Below are 20,055 nucleotides of genomic sequence, written 5' to 3'. Positions count from 1 at the left end.
GCAGCAGTGTTATGCTGGTGTGTGTTTGCAATACAGTAGTGCATGCTCAAACCACCCCTTCGCTCCCTGCAGATTTCGGGTCAATACTCCGTGCTAAGTACTCCGAAAGGAATATACAGACATTATTTCAAGGTCTAATGGATAAGTGGTCTTCATGACCAGTTGTAGGCAGGCGTTTGATAAGTGTTCTTCAGGAACACTAGTCAGGAGTGTTAAAGAACTATGACAGTTTTCCAATGTGTAGTCATCCGACACCTCATGTTGTGACGTGGGTGCAATCTGCTCGCTTCTCCAATCAAATGTCCTTTGCTTTCAACGAAAAGCACATGTTTACAGCAGAACAGGCACTTTTCATACGTAAAACAATTACATTTTTATTAATAAAAGAAAGCACACATGTCCCATGCCGGTAATGGAACAGTCGGTGTAAGAGGCACGGTTTTATGTAGCTACACTGTGTAGTTGCAATTGTTACTCTAAAGCAGCTCAGAGAGGTTTTGGTGGCGAAATTGCGCAGAAAGGCTGATGCGTATTGTGTACCAATTGGCTGCTTGGAGTCAAACAAAACAATGACCTCATCCTTCCGTAAGAAGTAATGATAAGCGGAATTTATAGAGTTGAGTTTTGCACAGCGTGCACGCCCATAAATACAGCCATTCCACACATATTAGTTCGTACCATTAGTTGTGGCTGTGCGTTCCGGTTTTTAAGTCGAGTAGCCAATGACGAGAGGGCGGCTTACACGTGACTATGAACTCTTACCTGGTATTGGCTGGCTTTGAGAACCGTGTGTGACATTATTGGTTGAGCGAGGGGAATTTGAAAACCAGCACATGTACGTTGAAATTGAAAAGATTACACTGGACGTGGAGGTGTTGTTTACCGATCAACTAAACAGCAAATAGGCATCTATGTATCCATCTCAACTCTTAAACTGATGAACATCGTTTTATATAGCGCGCAATGGATATTGGCAGATCTTTACAGTAAGTTTCGTGAACTTTTCGCGCAGTGTAGCTAACATAAGATAGATGAAGCCAGACGAATATCTACCCAGCTAGCCAGAACGCTAACGTTAGCTTGTTTAAACAAGACTCTAGCTCTCGCCAGTAATTGGGTCTTTTTGAATGGACCAGCAGTATTTTGTAACACATTGCCTTTGCCGAGTTAGATGCCAATTGTTACTAATAATATCCTGTTAGCTATACTGATAATTACAGGTAATTATTAACGAAACGTTAGCTAGTTAGCTGTCGATATAGTGAGCTACTCTTGCTACATCAGAGAGAGTAGAAGATACCTTCGTGCTTCGATTAAAAGGGCGTTTCACCCTACCGTCACTCACAAATCCATAATGTTAGCTGTCCTCACCGTTGTAAAGTCTTGCCAGTCAATGTAGCAAGGTAACCAGATGTGAGCTTCCACACGAACTTCAGATACCAACTGGGGTCAATTATTCTATAACGTTGGTTGACTATAATCCATTTCGCATGTTGTCGTTAACGTGCATTTTCTCTCTGAAGAAAACATCCGCACTATCTGTCTGTCACTGTTAAATTCGGAACAAAAAATATCCCCCCGTGCATATTTCTGAAGAAGCAACATTTAACAACCGAATTGTGTACAACTGATTTTATTTCTACTGTCCATGTCGTGTAGCAGACTTAATATGCTCCCCCATTAGAGGTTCTGCGAATACAATGGAATGCAAACAGAAGGCATATAAACACACAGCCTAGCAATTCTACTATTACATAAGAATGCGGCATAGCTAACTGGTTTCAAAGGTAAAATATCTCATCATTCTGAGATAAGAGGGTTCGTTGTCTTCAGTAGTATTTCCCTGTAGTTTAAACACTTTGAAGCGGTGCGCTGAAGAGTACAGAAAGCTGATGATGCCATTTTGATCATTATTGTTTGTGAAATGTGACCAAAACTGGACAGACTGTTGAAGAAATGGGTGTATTACAGGCAGTTCGAGGCAAGTTTGAGTAACTACACTGGAGATGACCCCCTTGATCAATGGGACAGGTAAATATTTAAAACATGAGAGTTCAGAAGTTTGAAAGAATTGTTCTTTGCTTGCCATCATGTTAATATGTCCTCATCTGTGATTTGTAGGTATGTTGGGCTTCTGGAGAAGAAACTGCCCACTGAAGAGAGGAATAGCATGTCTATTGTGTTGGAGCGTTTGGTTGAGACATTTCTCAGAGACAAGCGATACTACGATGACGACAGATACATCAACTACTGCATCAAATGTGTATGTTTGCATGAACATTTTTAAAATTCTGAATATAGGCATTAATCCAGGAGCTGAGTATTTAGAGATTCTCATGTCCGGGATTAGCCGTTGTTTCATGTATTTAAGACTTTGCATATGGCATTTTGGACATCAATGAAGTACTGTCCATGCACAGGCAGCAATAGGAAATAATGGTGGGTAGGGGGCTGTTCAACAGGGTTCTGCAAACATTGCTGCTATCACACTACTGATATACTAGAGTTAAGCACCTGAAGTACCTTTTAAGTTACAGAATTTGTCATGTGGGCAGCAATAACGACCTTAGGGCATATTCTGAAACTAACCTGGTGTCCCCTGTTTTCTACCTTGCATAGCATTAACATATTTCTTTACTGTCTTTGTTGCAGGCAAGTTATTACAGTGAGCCAATCAATCTGTACAGCTACATATATGGAGAAGGCATTGGCACCAGAGCCGCTGCCCTCTACATTGCCTGGGCAGAGCAGTTTGAGAGACAGGGCCTGTTGCCACAGGCCGACACTGTTTACCAGAGGGCCATGGAGAACCAGGCTGAGCCCGGTGAATTAGTCCTGCAGCAGTACCGGTAACTACAGCCACTCTTAATCATCTCACACATAGCCTAGTGTTGGCATTGCTGTTCTTTGTGCTGTTAGGATTCACCTGAAAGTTAATGATCTTATTTAATTATTCATTTTTGTTGGTTCTTTACACTCTCTCACTCACAGACAGGCAAACAGACAAGACCCCTAACAAATAATCACAAATTCTTTTGAAAGAAGGGGTCAATGTAAAATGCCCTTGTGTTTTTCTAGCGTTACAGCAACATTTTGTTTTTGTTGTTACATGAAGGTTGTTCCAAGCCAGGACGTCTCAGGGTCAGACTGTAGTAGCAGGTAAGCCCATTGTTTGCTGTTTATTGTAGGCCATGTTTTGTGGTGATTTGCAAATGAGGAAATTGACATTTGCAACTAATTGTCTTTGAAATATCAGGTGCTCTGCGAAACCCTCTTCAGAATTCACAGTTAATTAATCAGAAGGAACGTCCAAGAGAGGCTTTTCTTCCGCCATGCAAGGTAGATAGAACAGGAGTCCTTTTTCAATTCTAATTGAGTGTCTTTTCTTTTCTGTGGTGCAGCCCAGGGACGGTTGTATCAGTAACCAGTTAGCTTATGGTCACCACATTTCTCTTTCCACAGGAACCAGAGGGCCAGGAACAATTTCCTCTTGACAAATCAATGCCATCGTAAGACTAAGAACAAATCTCCCATCGCTTGCATATTTCCTGCTGTCTGTTCTTTTTTTTTGCAGTGGCTTTGAGGTTTCTACCTGATTACACATTTGCCAGTCATTTTTTTCTCAACAGAATCTCTCGGTCAGAACATGTGCCGCTCAGTCAGCCCAAACAAAGCCTGCAGTTGGTGTCCATGTACTGTGTGAACGACCTGGTGTGCGAGGGTTCTGAGCTCAGCTTCGAGGAGCTCAGAGCACATCGCTACTTTGAGAAATCCAAGCAAAAGGAAGACCTGAGGGATTGGGGTACGTGTTGCCTAACCAGTCATTAAGCCCCCATTTTTTAGGATGACAACAGGACCAGACCAGTGAGGTCCAATCTGGACTCACAAACGCATGCCCAAGCTCTGTAACATACCTCCAGTCCTGTTAGCATCACGGCTTAAAAACACATGATTTTCTTTTTGACCTTGTCTTGGTTATTTAATTGATCCATTTTTTCATACAGTAGCATTTGACAAAATGAAGTTATGGCTTCGAGCAATTAGGACGAGAAATTGAAACAGAAATGGTACAGATGAACTCTGTGGAGAGTAACAGGAGATGTAGCATGTTTCCGTGTGTCACAGCTTGATACGCTCCCTTCACAGAGAAGCAGCGGAGGCGCATGCTGGAGGAGGAGGAGGAGGTGAAAAGGTTGAAGAAGAGGCTGGCGGAGCTGGAGAGCCACCTTAGCACTCGCAAAACGTCAGAAGGAAACCCGATCAGAGAACCGCCGGAGCAGGTAAGAGCCGCTTGTTCCCTGCCTGACTGTTTCCACTCATCCTCAGAGGTGATCATGGATCTGATTAATCCATGCTGGACCGAGAAAGCATCATTTTCCCAGGTCTAAAGCGTTCAGACCCTGGGGGTAAGCCTATATATGCAGTATTTTGTGGGTGCAGCTGACTGAGAAGCCCAGAATGTTAGGATTGACACACAGAGGTCAGATGTACTGTCCAGCATAGCTGCCTGTAATCTCTCAGTGGGGAGACCGTTTTAAATGTAAAAACCTTCACCTCTGCTGGTGCGGCAGTGGAGCATAGTGGTTAAGGAGCAGGATGCATAACCAAAATGTTGCCAGTTCAATTCCCCATGGGGGCACTGCTGCTGTACCCTTGGGCAAGGTGCTTAATCCACAATTGCTTCAGTAAGTATCCAGCTGTATAAATTGATAACATTGTAAAAACCTGCTAAATGCCAATAATGTAATGTAGTGTAAACTTCCACTGCTCTAACCCTGTCTCCGCTCTGCTGCAGCAGCCCTTTGTGTTGGGAGATTGTTCCTCTGCGAAGCCTATAGCAGAACTGAAGCCAGACTTCCTCCAGCAGTCGCTCCATCAGCCCACGGTCTCTGAGACGAGCCTGAATTTCGTCCAGAGACCAGCCTTGGACCCCAGCACCGGTGTGCTGCCTTGGACTGAGCAGGACATGACTGTGGCGCCACATGGAGCGTCAGGATTGGCTACCACTTCAGCACGCGACTCCTTCCGGCCACCACCCTCCGACACACAGAGATCCGAGAGGGCCCAGCTTTCCTTCCCATGGTTGGGCTCCGAGGATGTGAATGAGCCCGCCCTGTGGGAGGATGGCCCCGCCCCCAGCCACTTTACCTCCCACCAGTCACAAATAGAAAACCCAGCAGATGTCATGGAAGCTCCACCCCTCTGCCCGCCCTCACCCCCAGTAGCAGCTGTGGAGGCCTCTGTGTCCGCTCCCCTGTCAGACAGGACCACGGACCCAGCCGCCTGCTCCTTCTCCGCTTCGCAGCATATGCCAAGCGAGCGAGTCGCTGCCTGCGACGCTCAGGGTCTGGGCAGCCGCTCGTATCTGAACAGCTCTGTGAACCCCTTCACCCACAGCTTTCACCAGCGCAGCCTCCGTGAACAGTAAGAGATGCTGGATTGCATTCAAGCAGATCTGATTAGTGAATGTGCTCGCAATGTGATACATGACTGTGCAGATTTTATCCTTGAATCCAACTGGTTTTATATGTGTCCATTGCTTCAGCTTCACAGGAGCTGTGCAACAGTTGTTGAAGTAGCACCACCAATCTGTTAATTTGATCTAGCAGATGTTTTTAAGAGTTGACTACTCTTAATATCATCTGCTAGAAATGAAAAAACGTAGGTGTTAGATGATGCGAGTGGAGTGTCAGAATGACCACTGGAGCCTCACGTATGTCTGTTGTTTTTCAGCGATGTTCCTGACTTTGGGGCTCCAGAGGCAGAGGGAACACAGAACAGTAAGTTGCCTACATCTCTCTGACCTCTCCTGCAGCTGACCTGTGGAAGCCCAGGAAGCGGTGTCTCACTCATGTTTTGCGTCCTTTTTCCACAGTTTCACATGGAGGGACAGCAAATCTATCTCACGTTACCCCAAACACATCCCTGGGACTGGTCCAAGCCACACCCTCCAGGGTGCAGCCATCCCCCACTGTCAACACCCGGGAAGCACTGGGTAAGCAGTCTTTGGTTCATAATCATCCATCAAATTGTTCCTGCACCTTCTTAAAATATGAATGACATTTTGGTAAAAATGTCATTCAGTTGCTAAAGTGAGTTAGCCATAATTTTGTATGACTTCGACATACCCTGTAACAGATGATTTTATGTAGTCTAGTGTTGCCACAGGAAGACTTACCTCTGATAAACAAATTACTTTTTATTTTCATCATTTTTTTCTGCAAAAAGGAAACTTAGCCATAAGCAGAGTTGTCTCCATCTCTCTGTTTTTATCAGTGGTGAAGCTGAGAGACCCTACAGGGTTGCCCTGAGATTTCTAACCCCTTTTTTGCTGGCTTGCCTCTAGATGTGATCATGGACATGTTCCAGGCCCCGACCCTCTTCCAGGAAGACCCATTCAGTGGCATGTCTCAGCGTGAGGCAGGCAACAGCTTTGAAGCTGCCTGCAGAAATACTGGTATAATGTCTTTAAATAAGATGACTCACAAACAGCAAGTGATAGAAGGTGTTTTGCGGGAAAGTATGGGTCTTGGTTACAGCTGACTTTAGTGTTTTTATGTTTGTCACAGGCAATGCTTCCACATTGGGAAAACGACCTGCTGTCACCCCTTTTGCTATATTCCAGGATGAAAATGACAAAGAAAATGGAGGGTAAAGCCATTTTACTTTTTTTATTCTCGCATCTCATTTTATGTGCCCTTTGTCTCTATTTAAAGTTGCATTGCTTTTGTGTACATTTTCCGTGCAGTGTGGCCGTGGCAGTTGACAAGGCTCAGCCAAGGGTCCTGGCAGACATCCCTGTGTCTAAGCCGGTCAAACAAACTGTAAGTAACTCCAAGACACTAATTAGACCAGACATTCTGTAGATGCCTTCTTCGGTTGCAGATTGGGGTACATTTTAGAGCTGAGGTCGTTCCTGACAGACGGCTGAGTTCATCTGGAGTGATGCTATTGGTGGCTGAATTTGTGTGCTCTTGTTGGTGGTTCCATCAGGCTGGATATATGTGGGCCATAGTGAGTGGAAGTGCCATATGATGTCTGAATTGCAGTGGAAGGGATGGCTAACTGAGTATTCCCTGATACCAGGAAGCCTCATCTGGTGTAGAGTCCATGACGGATGATAGCATGATGTGGGGGGCACGGTACAACAACACCCTGGCACCCTGTCCCAACAGCACCGGGGACTTTGCCCTGGCTGCCCATCTGGTGTCGACCCCTTTCCACCGAAACGCGCTGCACTCATGGGACTTGGAGCAGGACCAAGGTGATCCTTAGAAATACATTAGTAGTGGAGTACAGTTAAGTGTTTTTTTTTTTTTTTTTTTTTTTTTGCATGGAAATGTGTTTGACTGATGTGTGTGTTTCTGATAGAAAACGGTCACCAAGCAACTGTGTTGTGTGGCCCTGAAGACAAACCCTTCCAGCGTCAGCCCACAAAACTCAGGTAGCGTAGATCCTGTACTGTAGATTCTAAAAATCACATTTGCAGAAACTTGGACATGTGTGCTAATCTTTAAGGGGTGCGGCAAAGCTGTAGTCTCTGCTGTTCTCTCATGCTCTGGATCTGTCTGTATTTACAATACTTTATTTAGCTTTTACAGATTTATTTTTTGCCCCACAGGCTTTGAAGTCAAGGTTGCACCATAGGCTTTACCCTTAATTGGACAATCAAGGGTTCTGACTGCTTCCTTCCCCTTTTCCCCCAGTCCCATTCTGGAGCAGAGCCCAAGTGCAGAGAAAGGTCAGCCGTCTGAAATTGCAGACTGCACTGTGAGGGCCCGGCGGCGCAGTGACCAGGGCACCTTAGTGGCTGGTGATCTGGGACCTTTCCAAAGCGGCTTGGCCTCCTGCTCTCTCACTACCCGGCAACAGACGACCGCTGTGCTGTCCTTCCCAGAGCAGACGCTGGTACCGGAAGGAGAAGCCCCAAAGAGCCCTGCTCATGAACCATGGCCTCCTTACAGGGATGTGAGCATGAGCCCAGAACAGGCGCCCAAACCAGATTTAGGCCCCAAGAGTGGCTGGAGTGTCTACACGAGCCCACAGCAGTCTTCTGAGCTCAACTGGTTCCTCCCCAAGAGCCCGGAACGCACAACCGGATCACACTGGGATGATCCAATGAGCCCAGCTCAAGCACCTGTACATAGCCAGGATGTCCCAATGAGTCCCAGACCATCTGCAAATACAGGTAACAGTTTTATCTACCAGGCTTTTTCATCTGAATCTTGACCCACAAAGGGTTAACTATTAAACGGAGGACATTTCCCACCTTGCCATGTTCTCCCCAGACACAGGGCCTGTTTCTGATCCCTGGGATGAAGACCTGATCACCAGCCTGCTCTCCAAACTGCCAACTCCACTGACCTCCTACCCTAACTTTGTCACCTGGGACCGCAAGGTCCCCAACATAGCGCCTAAGATGACCATACCAGTGGGTGAGGAAATCGTTAGACAATGTAGTTTTGGGATAGTAAAATCAACATTATTGTCAGAAGTCATGATTTTGACATTATTTTTAAAATTTCAAAACCAGTTTTAATGGTTTTAAATGTAGTGTATCTGAATGTTTTGAGGAGTTTTTAATTCATAACAGTGGAGTGTTTTCTTGAAACATTACAAAAATACTAAAGTTCTGGTTAATATCACACTATGTTTGGTTTTTGATATGCCCTAGGTGAAGAATCTCTCCACGTGGATTCCATGCTTGGACAGGGAGCATTCGCGACGGTCTACCAAGCCACAAACCTCGCAACCTCCCAAAAGCTTGTCCTGAAGGTAAGAGCCCAAAGAAGTTATGTCCTGTTAATTACCAGCAGGCAACCTTTGAGCCCTCCCAGGTTTTATCAGCGTGGTCATCAGTGAAAAGGGCCAAGCTATATCATCAGTGCCTATTTGCCCAATTGTTGGTCTCACTCCAGGTGCAGAAGCCAGCAAACCCTTGGGAGTTTTACATCAACACTCAGCTGAACCAGCGGCTGCAGCTGAGCGTGCGCCACCTCTTCAACAACATCTACGCCGCCCACCTCTTCCAGAACGGCAGCGTGCTACTGGGCGAGCTGCACAGCTGTGGAACCCTGCTGGTCGGTCACCTTCACTGCTTTCAGCGCTAAAATGGGATCATGGGTCCAAACCAGATGTGGGCATACAGCTTGGTCTTTCTTTGAAAAGATCTGATGCACAGTTTTTAAATACAAAAGCGGGCTTCGCAGATGATCTCAGCCATGGCAATTTCAGGTGCCTGTGTTTTAAGTTAGACAAGCGAAGGAAAAGAGGGCTCAGATTTTTTGTTCCAGCCCAGTTCTTTTGTCGATTACTTATTATTATATTGGACCTCTAACCATCAGTTATTCCCTGGGTGAATGAGTTGCAGCTTGAGAGGAATATGTACTGTGCTATGTACTAAACCCGTGATTATGTATTTCTAAGACCATAAGTAGATACCACTACCATCCTCTTTACCAACTGGTAAAATGGTAAACTGTTTCACTGTTGGGGACTTTGGTTATTTGCCTTGACACTAGGTATTTGAACCTACAATTCTAAGTCCAGACCAGCCAAACACTGCCTCCCCTATACATATTGAGACTCTGTCTTGAAAGTGTATTACAACCTTCATCAACAAAATGTCTCAAGACAAGTGAAGTGGTAGCAGTTAGTTAGTGGTACAGTGAATTGACTGACCACGCTGTCCTTGCCTCCACAGAACGCAGTGAACCTGTACAGGGGCTTGAGTGACAAGGTGATGCCCCAGCCACTGGTCCTCTATTTCACTGTCTGCATCTTGCACATGGTCGAACAGCTCCACAATGCCCAAATAATCCATGCTGATATCAAGCCTGACAATTTCATGCTGGGAGAGAGGTGGGTGGAGTATTACTCCTCTTTCCTAGTCCTTCATCCTTATTTCTGAGCCTTATCTCCACCTGTCAATGAGTGTTTTCCATCCCTCTATCTTCAAGAACCTCCTGAAGACCCAGCTCTTCCGAGAGCACTTCCTCTCCTAACATTTTTAACAACTCTAACACAATTCCATCTCCGCACGCTTTCTGCCTTGTTTCTCCTGTTACTACTTGTTTGTCTCCTTTGCCTGTCTATCCTTGTGACATTATCCTCCCCCAAAAATCTTATTCTATAAAGAAATATTCAGGTCTGAGATTTTCAGTTTTTCTTAACTGTTAAAGATGTTATCAAGAGGACATTCTTTCAACTTTTTCTGCTGTGCCAGTGGCCTTATTTCAAAGTACAGCATTGTAAATCAAGTGATATCCATGTGAGTTTATGGTTGTTTTTTTCCAGATTCCTTGAAAATGACAGTTTTGATCTAGACAGCCTTGAGCATGGATTAGCATTGATTGACCTGGGACAGAGCATTGACATGACGCTTTTCCCAGAAGGCACGGCTTTCACAGCCAAGTGCATGACCTCAGGCTTCCAGTGCACTGAGATGCTGAGCGGAAGGCCATGGAATTACCAGGTAAAGTGATGAAAAATGTAAACTGAGATTTACTGGGACCGCTGGGTGTTAAATCAGGCCAACTAGTGTACAACATAAAATACACTGATGGCTAACAGATCAATGTAGATTTGATATGGGCAGAGCATCACTGAAATTAAGAGCTTGCTGTATAAATGGGTTATGTTGAAAGCTACGGAAATTGCTCTCAGGGCACCTGTCAAGTGTAATATGTCAGAAACTCATTAAAAGTCTTCAGTCTCGTGTACAAACTAACTATGGTTTTCATTAAAGGAATAGGATGAGGTTTATTCTAAAATCCATTTGTTTCAGACCGACTACTTTGGAATCGCAGGAACAGTTTACTGCATGATTTTTGGAACGTACATGAAAGTGAAAAACGAAGATGGTGTTTGGAAGACAAGTGGCATTTTCAAAAGGTAATCCTTCAGTGAACTGTGCAAAAAATGCATCTACCGCGCAGGAGATCAAACGGGTGGGCATGCTAACAATGTCTCTCCGTAACACCCCTCCCAGGAACCCCCACAGCGAGCTGTGGACGGAGTTTTTCCACACGCTGCTGAATGTGCCCGACTGCAACTCCCTGCCTTCTCTGCGCAGCTTGCGCAGCCAGCTGGTCACGGTGCTGCAGCAGAACTACAGCAGCAAGCTGCGCACCCTCAAGAACCGGCTGGTGGTGCAGCTCCTGGAGAGCAAGCGCTCCCGAAGATGAGGGCCTCCAAGTGCCTTCGAGCGCTGCATTATTCTGTTGGTTTACTGTATGTACTGTGTAAATAAGAAACATTTGTCCAGCACATTTTCTTGGACATATTTTTTAACGGCAATGTTTGAGATGACGATATTGTAAAAATTGTCACTTGTCACAAAAAAGGCACTGTTTATACAGGAGCAGTTTGTCGAAATGAAAGGCATCACTTTGATTTGTATCTTTTTAGTGAAAAAAATTTTGTTTCATCAGGGAATATCTTCTCAAATTTGACTGTGTTTCTTGATGCTGAGCAATGTAATTTTATAAACAGATATACACCTACTTGGTACACTTGACAAGTTTGGTTATGTGTAATGATTGTACAATTGAAAACTGAAGAGGAGCAAGTTTTCAACAGCGTTTGGTGAGTGCTGTATCTAATATAATATCCTGCCATGAATAAATTATGAATAAAGCTATAACTCAAAATACATAATTCAAATTCATAACAGAGTACAATTCTAAGAAGGATGTAGGCTATTCAACAGTAAGCCAGTAAGTCCTAACTCTAATTACAAATTTCTCACAGTGCTACAGTAAAATCAATTTAACAGCACAGACAGTGTGTCTTAGGAATTTATAAATCGGTTACAATTCAGTTTTTATATTAGTAGTTATAAAATAGTGAGTTAAAATATACTATTTTTTGCTAATAATAAAATAATCATACTTTGTTTAATACAAAAAGCCGACCGATGTGTAATTGCTCACCATCTAAGATTATATATAATTTTGTTAAGTTAAGCTTGGTTTAGCTATTTGCTGACACGCTTGGTAAACGAGGCCACACACCCCTCACTGTGAAGGGGTTGATTGTTTTGCCTGACTCCTGGACAAGAATAATTAGCACACTTTGAACTGGAGGGAATACGATTGAGTTTGGAAAGCTGATCTTAGTCAAGAGAGTCCGGGCAGAGAAAATTCTGAATCACGGGAAACGGAATGCGAGTTTTGAAGGGTGGAGACTGACTTTTTTTTAAATTATTTCCTAAGAATAACAGTACAAACCACAAATGCACAAGATTCAGAATGATGTGAAATATAACATTTGTACAACTAATTTTTCCTTTGATCAGAATGCGGCATGTTTAACAGCGGAAGGCTGGAGAAATAATATAAATTTACAGAAAATACGTTTCCATGTGTGTATATTAAAATAAATGAACTTTTCTGCGGAGCTCTCAAAAGATATCCTTAGTAATCCGCCATCTTGGACCGCCCCAACTGTGGAAACTGACGCATGCCCACTCAACACCCAAGGAGCGTAACTGTCGGCCATTACTGCTGTAGAGAGCGCTCAAGTTTGTCCAGGTGGGAAAAGGTTTCGTTGCATTGGGGAGTTGTTTGAATCAAATGGCCTAAAACGAAAATTTTTGGACAGTATGTTTTGCGGTGGTAGACCTCAGCAAAGAGGACATGACCAACAGTTTGCTCCTTGTGAGCCCACACCTTACGTTCCACCGCCTGACCCCTCCACCGCTCCCTTTGGTCCGGATCTTGGACCAGCTCCCTGTCATCTACCTCCTGGTCAGTACCCCTATGGAACCGGCTTCGTAGAGAAGCAAGCGAGAGACCGGCATGGCTTTACCCCATACTATCAAGGAGAATGCAGGCGTTCTCCATCTGGCAGGAGGTATCCTCCACCCGGCTCGGGAGAAAATCACGGACTGGGCAGTGGGCCTCCGAGGGAGCATACCAGCAAAGTAGGGTATACTGTATACACCGGTACCAGCTTCTGTCGCTGTATTTTTAGCTGCGTACATTTTAACAATGGCAACGCTGTATGTGCTAACCAGCTGTTTAGCTAACATCATTACACCAGTTAGCTGGCTAACAAGTACGGTTTGTAGATGCTATGCACACGCGAATTGCATTTTTATTAGGTATCTGGACACACACTTCATTTATGTTGTAGCATTTTATTTTTTGGGTGCTGGATCATAGTTAGGGATATTCGAAACTCAGCAAACAAGTGTATACCGTGAATTAGAACGCTAGTTAGCTAACCTTACAGCTAGGTAGCTACTTAGTTACGTTTTTCCTAAAAGTACTCTACAATATGCCGCTGAAACAACCAGACCGAATCGTACGCCTAGCAGCTGCTCGTTGTTTTAAATGGTGTAGCTAGTCAGTTAGTTAAATTTATGCAGCTTACAGAGGTTTACTCAGGTCACCTCCATAAAATGAGGAATTATTTAAATAAAATTGTAGTCAGAACATAAAACAATCTATAAATACACTTACTGCTATTTCTGTGTAAACAAGCACTGGACACTCTGGTTTATGTTTGTACTATTGTTATTATTTGTGGACAGCCACCTGACCCATCGCTGCTGCATGGTGGCTTCTCTATAGACCATAGCCTGGTGCTATCCATTGGCAACGGTCAGACTTGCTCATCATCCCGAGCAGAATGCTTCCAGTTTCCAGATCCCAGAAGAGCACACTCCCTTGGACAAGACCGCCTTAAGAAGTAAGGAATAATTGGGAATGGTTTATTTTAAAGGTGGAGAAGCACACTGGTGCACTTTGTTTTGCCAGCCATTGTTTTTCACTTACCTTTGCATTTATTCATTCATCAGACACTCGTGTACAGAGTAGCTTTTCACAGGGTTTAGGAAAATACTGTCAAACAATAGTATGCTTATGAACAAATTTCTATGCAGCTGTTTCCAAATTCTGTTCACAGACACCTTTTTGTGCTGGATTTGGGTCCACTTTGTCCTCATCAAATATAATGGTTGGAAATGTCCAACTTAATTTGTGCTTGCAGTGATTGCCAGTGAGGAGAATGGACTGAAGCCTCTTGATTTATTTGCCACGTGGCACTATTAAGATCCTCAATAACATCTGAATTAGATTAAGGAGATGATTTACCATTTTAGTAAAATCAGCAGAAACAGTGGTACTACATTGCCAAGACTGGCAAAAATGAGTGTCGTTTTTTAAAGAAGTATGAGGTGAGGGTAACTCTTCTGCAGTACAAGACTAATCGGCTGCAGTTGCACTGAGGAGAGTGAACACAGTTGCAGAGTTAACTCCTTAGGGTAAAGAATGTCTTAGGAATGGAGGTAGCAGGTCATAACTCAGACACCGAATAGCCATTATGATAAATTATTATGTTATAAATGATCCATTGTGTATTCTCTCTACAGAAGAGGAGAGGTGGGAAATAAAAGGTGAATTTCAGACTGATGCCAGTAAGAGTTTCACACAGAGTTATTAACTGGATAGTTACTAATTAGGGTTCATAGTGGAGGTAGAGACCCTTAAAGTGTTCAAGACCAGGCTGGTCACAGTGCTTGATAGGCTCTCTAGACTAGGTAAAATGAGCTTAGATGGACTGATTGGCCTGTTCTCATTATTAAACTTCTTGTGTTGATATGAATCTCAACAGCGCACTCTCTCTGTGTTTATAAAATCTTCAGTTTCATTCAACCATTGTTCAGCTTCACTGTGGTAGCTATATGAGCATAATTGAATGTTCACTTGTTTTGTTGTGAATGCATAAATCATACACTGTTAAGGTCTTCCTGAGATGTGTGGTTAATCGTTCAGTTCTTAATTTGCATCCCAGGGCTTCTGCCATACTGCTTAGCACTTTTGTCATCCCTGACTGATCTGCATGAGTGAAAATGGCAGAGGTGTCAGAGAGCATTTCACTTTGTTGCAGTGAGAGGGCAAGTGAAGAGTTTCTCAGCTGCCTTGCTGCCAAGGAGAAGTACCCGGTGCCTGAAAGAGCTGCAGACAAGGGGGACCCGCACTACAGACCTCCACACCCTGGAAAGGAACCAGGGTGTGGGGCAGATTATCAGGGGCACAAGAGACGAAGCCTTAGCCGAGGGAGGAGCTACAGAAGGAGTCAGGGGCGGAGCAAAAGCCGGGCCCGCAGCAGGAGTCGTAGCCGGGGGAGGAGTAGGGGGCGGAGCAAAAGTAAGCCCTGGAGCAGGAGTCGTAGCCGTGGAAAGAGTAGGGGGCGGAGCAAAAGTAAGACCTGGAGCAGGAGTCGTAGCCGGGGGAGGAGTAGGGGGCGGAGCAAAAGTAAGCCCTGGAGCAGGAGTCGTAGCCGTGGGAAGAGTAGGGGGCGGAGCAAAAGCCGGCCCCGCAGTCAGAGTGGCAGCTGCAGAAGGAGTCGAGAGCGAAGCAGGAGCCGGAGAGAAGGGAGGGGACAGCGCCCTGGTCAAAGCGGCAGCACCAACACGATGGGTCTTCCTTCAAAGAGCAACATGATGGAGGTGCTTCAACGACTGATGCTGGCCAGCAGACGCAAGGAGCTGGAGGAGATGCTGTCCATGTCGAGCACTTCTACAATGAAGAAGCCACTGGTCTCAGAGAATAAACCCCCGGGCAGCTCACAGGTTAGGATTCTGTATGGTGTGATGTGCTCTGTCCTTGCTTCTCTTAAGAGCCTTTCGTTGTTTGTTTTAAAGGGTCTGGCCAAAGTAGGTATATTTCAAATGAAAATGCATTCAGTCTCACCTGTGAAGAAGCTGGCCAACACTTCTCACAAACAATGAAACAGAAGGAGCAAAACATACAAACATCCACAAACAAAAAGGAACCAACATGAGTACACAACCAACCCAACTCATTCTCCTGGTACTGCAGCCTCACGTCTGTATCTAACAAGCTTGATTAGACAAGTGAGACTCAATAACTGATGGCTGGCTTAGACCGACAATTACAAACTGACAAGATTGTATTTCATTGTATTTGACATGAAATGAACTCAATTGTTGACAAATTAGCAATTTTAAAGACAAAGATCATTAAGACATTAAGGTAAACAGTTAAACAACTGACAATTAACAGTTCTCAGGGACAGGTGAATGTTCTCCTTCATATCACCGCATATGTAAGTTTTATAAATGCTTTGTTCAGTACAGGGGAATCTCTTAAATGTGTAATCTGACATGCTTGACACCTTACATGGCTTTTGCTTGTGTTGTACTCTGCCTCACTTGTAAGTCACTTTGGATAAAAGCTTCTGCCAAATGAGTACATTTGAACGTAATGTAAATGCTTGTCTTTCCCAATGTTTTGTGTTCTAGACTAGGGATCCCTTCCATGAAGCCTCAGCGGAGCATCAGAGCAGCGTTCTCTCCAGAGAGACGGCGCGCCTTCTCGGTCCCATGGCCAAGGGGATGGAGTCAGGTCTGTTTGCCTCCTTTCTGGAGGAACTGAGAGCAGGCTCCTCTGAGAAGGTGCAGCTGATGAGACAGAACCTTGAGGAGGGGCAGTATGCAGACTCCGCAGGCCGGGTCAAGCAGGAACCACAGGCGGGGGGCGCCAGTGAGGTCCTTCTCCCTCACGAGAGGGTCAGTCAGGACAGCAGTGGGTTCTCCAGGATTTTAGGCCTGATGGGGGAGAGGAGGAGCATCTTTATGGACATTGAAGACGAGGAGGAGTTCCTTTATGGGGATGGAGGTGAGTCGCGGGCCGTTGCCAAGTCTGGAGGGAGCACAGGCATTGGAGGCCATCTTACTCTTGGGAGACCTCATCTGCAGGCACAGCCAGACATAAGGGGTTGTCAACCAAGCCAGCCCACAGCTGTGACCTCCGAGAGAGACAGCAAGGCAGGGGCGTCCTGCCAGCTGTCTCTGCCTAACAGCCGCCCACCCGGAGCCGGTCCTCAGGAGGAGAAGGAAACGCCGAACATGGTTGATTTTGAGAAGATCAAGAAGGCACTTCAGACCATCGGGCTGGACAAAAACTTGGAGGAGATCTGCAATATGGCGTCCAGAACCAGGGAGTGTCTCGTCGCAGAGAGGCTTGAAGACAGAGCGGCCTTGCCCAGAGGGAGGAGTTGCAGTGCTAGCCAAAAACGGAGCGACTCTCCAAGCCCACAGAGAGACTCCAGGGGTGAGACCATGCGATGATTAGCTCGAGATGTTGATTTGGCAACATTTGCTTGCTGTGCATCTTTTTTGTTATTTTGTTATTGTTATTCATAAATACATGTGCGGCTCTTGGCTGGTCAGTTGTTTATTTACAGTTATGACTTTTTCAGATCTTTCTGCCAACCCTTGTGTTAATTGTTGATTTTTTTCCATTCACCAGTCTTATAGTCATTTATCCAGATAATCTCTTTCTATAAAATAAACATAACAACTATTGTATAATTGTATAACTATTATTTTTGTGATTTTTTTAATAACAATTACAATTTTTAGCTGCTTCTTCTGCTATTGATATTGTTATGTTGATTACACAATTTCTTATCGCCAGCCTCAAAAATGGATACCCTGGTGAATCTTGACCCTCAAATTGCTCACATGGGGATTAGCCACCCACAGAGGAATTTTGATGAGAACAGCAATAAAAAACGAAAGGTAATTTTTTCTGTCAGCCGTTCATCGAAGGTTTGTGTTTTCTGTTCAAACTGATTTGATGTAGTAAGTTTGAGAGCCTCTCTGCTGCCGTTGGTTATGTATTGCATGCAATGTAGCAATTTAGCTTATTCAATTTTGTCCAGTCTAATGGTGAAATTTCACAGGTTTCAGTTTTTAATTTGCAGCATATCATTTCTAGGTTACTGAAGAAGGGGAACGTCTGAAGACAGACAGACAGATACTAATGAAGAGGAAAGAGTATCTTATGAAGGAACTGGAGATATTATTAAAGCAGCAAGGTACAGCCAGGCTGTTCTGCCCATACAGATCCTGCGGTTCAGAGTCAAACAACTGACAGACCCGTATCACAAATTTATTAATTCTCATGTCAGCTGAGCATGAATACTTTCACTTTTTTATCTCTCGGTTAGTACATTGAATATTGGGACATGGCAAATATACACATATATTATTGTATAGTCCATGCAACATTACAGTATGATACAGTTGCTTGGCAAATATTCTTATCTAGAGCAAGTTTTCATTATTTAGAACTTTTGTGTTATCAGTTTTTTTTCCAGCTGGGCATTTAATGAGGCGATTCAGGTTAAGTACCCTGCTAAGAGTATAAACAGCAGGGGTCGAGTGGGGAATTGAACTGACAACCTTTGGGCTGTAAGCCCTGTTTGTTTTCACTATACCAAACTGCTTGATATTGGTAAACAGCTTTGTTTTCTCTTTAAATTTTATTTATATTGGAAAAATTCCTGGTCCTTAAGTAAAATTTAGGCCAAAATGTGACTCGTTTAAAACATTTTGGGCTTATATCAGAGCACCAATTTGAATGAGCACACAAGAGGATACCCAAGTTTTTTTTTTTTTTTTTTTTTGACAGATCAGCAGTTCTAAAAAGATATTTTGCTTTACATTATGTGCGGGGACCAGTTTGTATATGGTTTGTAACATTCATTTACTGACTTGTTGCTGTGGTTGCCGACTGTTTAATCCTGCACTCACTTGCTTTTTTTTCAGGTTCTGAGTTTCTGGTGCCTGTGATAGGGTTTTACTGCCAGGTGTGTGAGGAGTTTTTGGGAGATATTGCAAGTGCTGACAATCATGCCATGTGTCACAGCAAAGGGAAACACAAGGTAATCCCAGATTTCTCCTTTACCCCGTCCAGTCTAAAGCATCATGATGTATCACACATGCTTCAATGACATGGCTTACTTGTTGATCATACAGTCCTCAAATGCTGCATGACAGTAGAAGACTACAGTTTTATTTATGTCTGTTGATTTGTTTTCTACCATTACATCAAAGATATGTAGCATTAATTTTGAGAAGGATAGTGGATGTTCACTTGTGACTTTTCAGAGAATATGCATGATATAATTAACTGGCTCACAAAAACCTATTCTTTATTTGTGTTCTCCCCTGTCTAGAAGCATGCAGATGGGTTATATAAATTGAGCAGAAATATTGACGGAGAAGAAAGGGCCATGGAGCTCAAACGAGCAGCATTCAAGGAGTGGCCCCAAGGTCACAGCCCAAAGGACACCAGAGAGCAGGTCCTGGTCAAGGAGGAAGAGCCCGACATCGCAAGACCTGAGAGAGAAGCCATTGAACCCAGACCAGCAATGCCATCAAGTACTCGAGAGGGAAAGGAGGAGAAGGCCAAGAATTCTGTAGAGAAAGTGAGCAAGTATTCGAAGTCAGCCAAAAAGAAGAAAAAGAAGAAAGAGAAGAAAGAGAAGAAAAAAGAGAAAAAAAGGAAAAAAGAAAGAAAAACGGGTGACTCAGCATAACCATGGGGCTAATGGTGGGGCAGTTCTAAACTAACACACAAGTCACCTTACACAGCATCTGCATAGAATTTAAAATTCTATGGCACAAAAGCTCAAATTCAACCTAAACCATCTGGATTGCGCCATATGATGGTTTTTAATGAACTGTGATTAAAAAAAAACACACACACAAATACAGAAACTCTTCATACCATTATTAATAATAGAAAAGGATAAGCTTATTGCAGAAGTGTGGAAATGAGCATTCAACAGTGTGCTGCTCATGTTTTCATATTTTTAACAGTAAAGTGCTCAGATGCTTATTTCTGAACAGTTTAGTATTAGGGCACCTCAGTGAAATTTTGTTTCTCCTGTTTCACATTATTTAATGTTTGACTTAATAAGTATTATTTTTGATGTAGATGCAAATTAATATCTGACATGGCTCACTGCACTGAGATCAGAACCTAGATTTTGTTGGTTCTTTTGTTCAAACAAAGCCTGTCCATAAGTTGTTTTGAACACAGACGTGCATCAACTTCATATGGGAATGTTTCCTGTTAAGAGAATGTTACTGCGCTTTACATAAAGATATTTGGTTAATATTCCTGCCCTTGATATCCCAACACCATATTATTATGCCTTGGTAATGATCATATGCAATGGTTTCCCTGATTCAGTAATACTTTGAATACACTTCAGGATACCCAACTGGTA

At 43.9% G+C, this 20,055-nt stretch overlaps 2 protein-coding genes across 2 annotated transcripts; both read left to right on the top strand.

Moving 5' to 3' along the window:
* The first annotated feature begins 873 nt into the window (after positions 1–873).
* On the top strand, positions 874–11,186 carry bub1 (BUB1 mitotic checkpoint serine/threonine kinase). The gene is made up of 25 exons (XM_036547283.1): positions 874–986; positions 1,972–2,031; positions 2,122–2,263; positions 2,653–2,849; positions 3,116–3,159; positions 3,257–3,339; positions 3,463–3,509; positions 3,630–3,802; positions 4,147–4,280; positions 4,799–5,424; positions 5,734–5,780; positions 5,876–5,995; positions 6,347–6,457; positions 6,570–6,651; positions 6,749–6,824; positions 7,087–7,264; positions 7,372–7,444; positions 7,707–8,188; positions 8,289–8,435; positions 8,675–8,775; positions 8,919–9,080; positions 9,704–9,861; positions 10,297–10,474; positions 10,787–10,893; positions 10,991–11,186. Exons 1-25 carry the CDS (start codon positions 964–966, stop codon positions 11,184–11,186), a joined length of 3,747 nt encoding a protein of 1,248 aa, XP_036403176.1. The 5' UTR covers positions 874–963.
* Positions 11,187–12,491: 1,305 nt separating this feature from the next.
* On the top strand, positions 12,492–19,530 carry si:ch211-195b21.5 (zinc finger protein 318). Its single transcript, XM_036547417.1, has 8 exons — positions 12,492–12,925; positions 13,538–13,695; positions 14,896–15,580; positions 16,274–17,084; positions 17,451–17,554; positions 17,754–17,853; positions 18,587–18,702; positions 18,997–19,530. The coding sequence occupies exons 1-8, from the start codon at positions 12,605–12,607 to the stop codon at positions 19,357–19,359; spliced, it is 2,658 nt and encodes an 885-aa protein (XP_036403310.1). The 5' UTR covers positions 12,492–12,604; the 3' UTR covers positions 19,360–19,530.
* Positions 19,531–20,055: the final 525 nt, after the last annotated feature.

The sequence above is a fragment of the Megalops cyprinoides genome, chromosome 15 (genome assembly GCF_013368585.1).
Source record: "Megalops cyprinoides isolate fMegCyp1 chromosome 15, fMegCyp1.pri, whole genome shotgun sequence".
Taxonomy (NCBI): domain Eukaryota; kingdom Metazoa; phylum Chordata; class Actinopteri; order Elopiformes; family Megalopidae; genus Megalops; species Megalops cyprinoides.
The sequence above is the reverse complement of the archived record's forward strand: the minus strand, read 5'-3'. Positions and strand labels throughout refer to the sequence as shown.

Bases quoted from the DNA above. Each gene is read 5' to 3' on its own strand.
- bub1 (XM_036547283.1), top strand. From the start codon at position 964: ATGGATATTGGCAGATCTTTACA. The intron at 8,776-8,918 runs GTAAGAGCCCAA...GTCTCACTCCAG, and splicing joins CCCAAAAGCTTGTCCTGAAG to GTGCAGAAGCCAGCAAACCC. The intron at 10,894-10,990 runs GTAATCCTTCAG...CACCCCTCCCAG, and splicing joins ACAAGTGGCATTTTCAAAAG to GAACCCCCACAGCGAGCTGT.
- si:ch211-195b21.5 (XM_036547417.1), top strand. From the start codon at position 12,605: ATGTTTTGCGGTGGTAGACCTCAGCAAAGAGGACATGACCAACAGTTT. The intron at 13,696-14,895 runs GTAAGGAATAAT...ACTTTGTTGCAG, and splicing joins GGACAAGACCGCCTTAAGAA to TGAGAGGGCAAGTGAAGAGT. The intron at 17,085-17,450 runs GTGAGACCATGC...TCTTATCGCCAG, and splicing joins CCCACAGAGAGACTCCAGGG to CCTCAAAAATGGATACCCTG.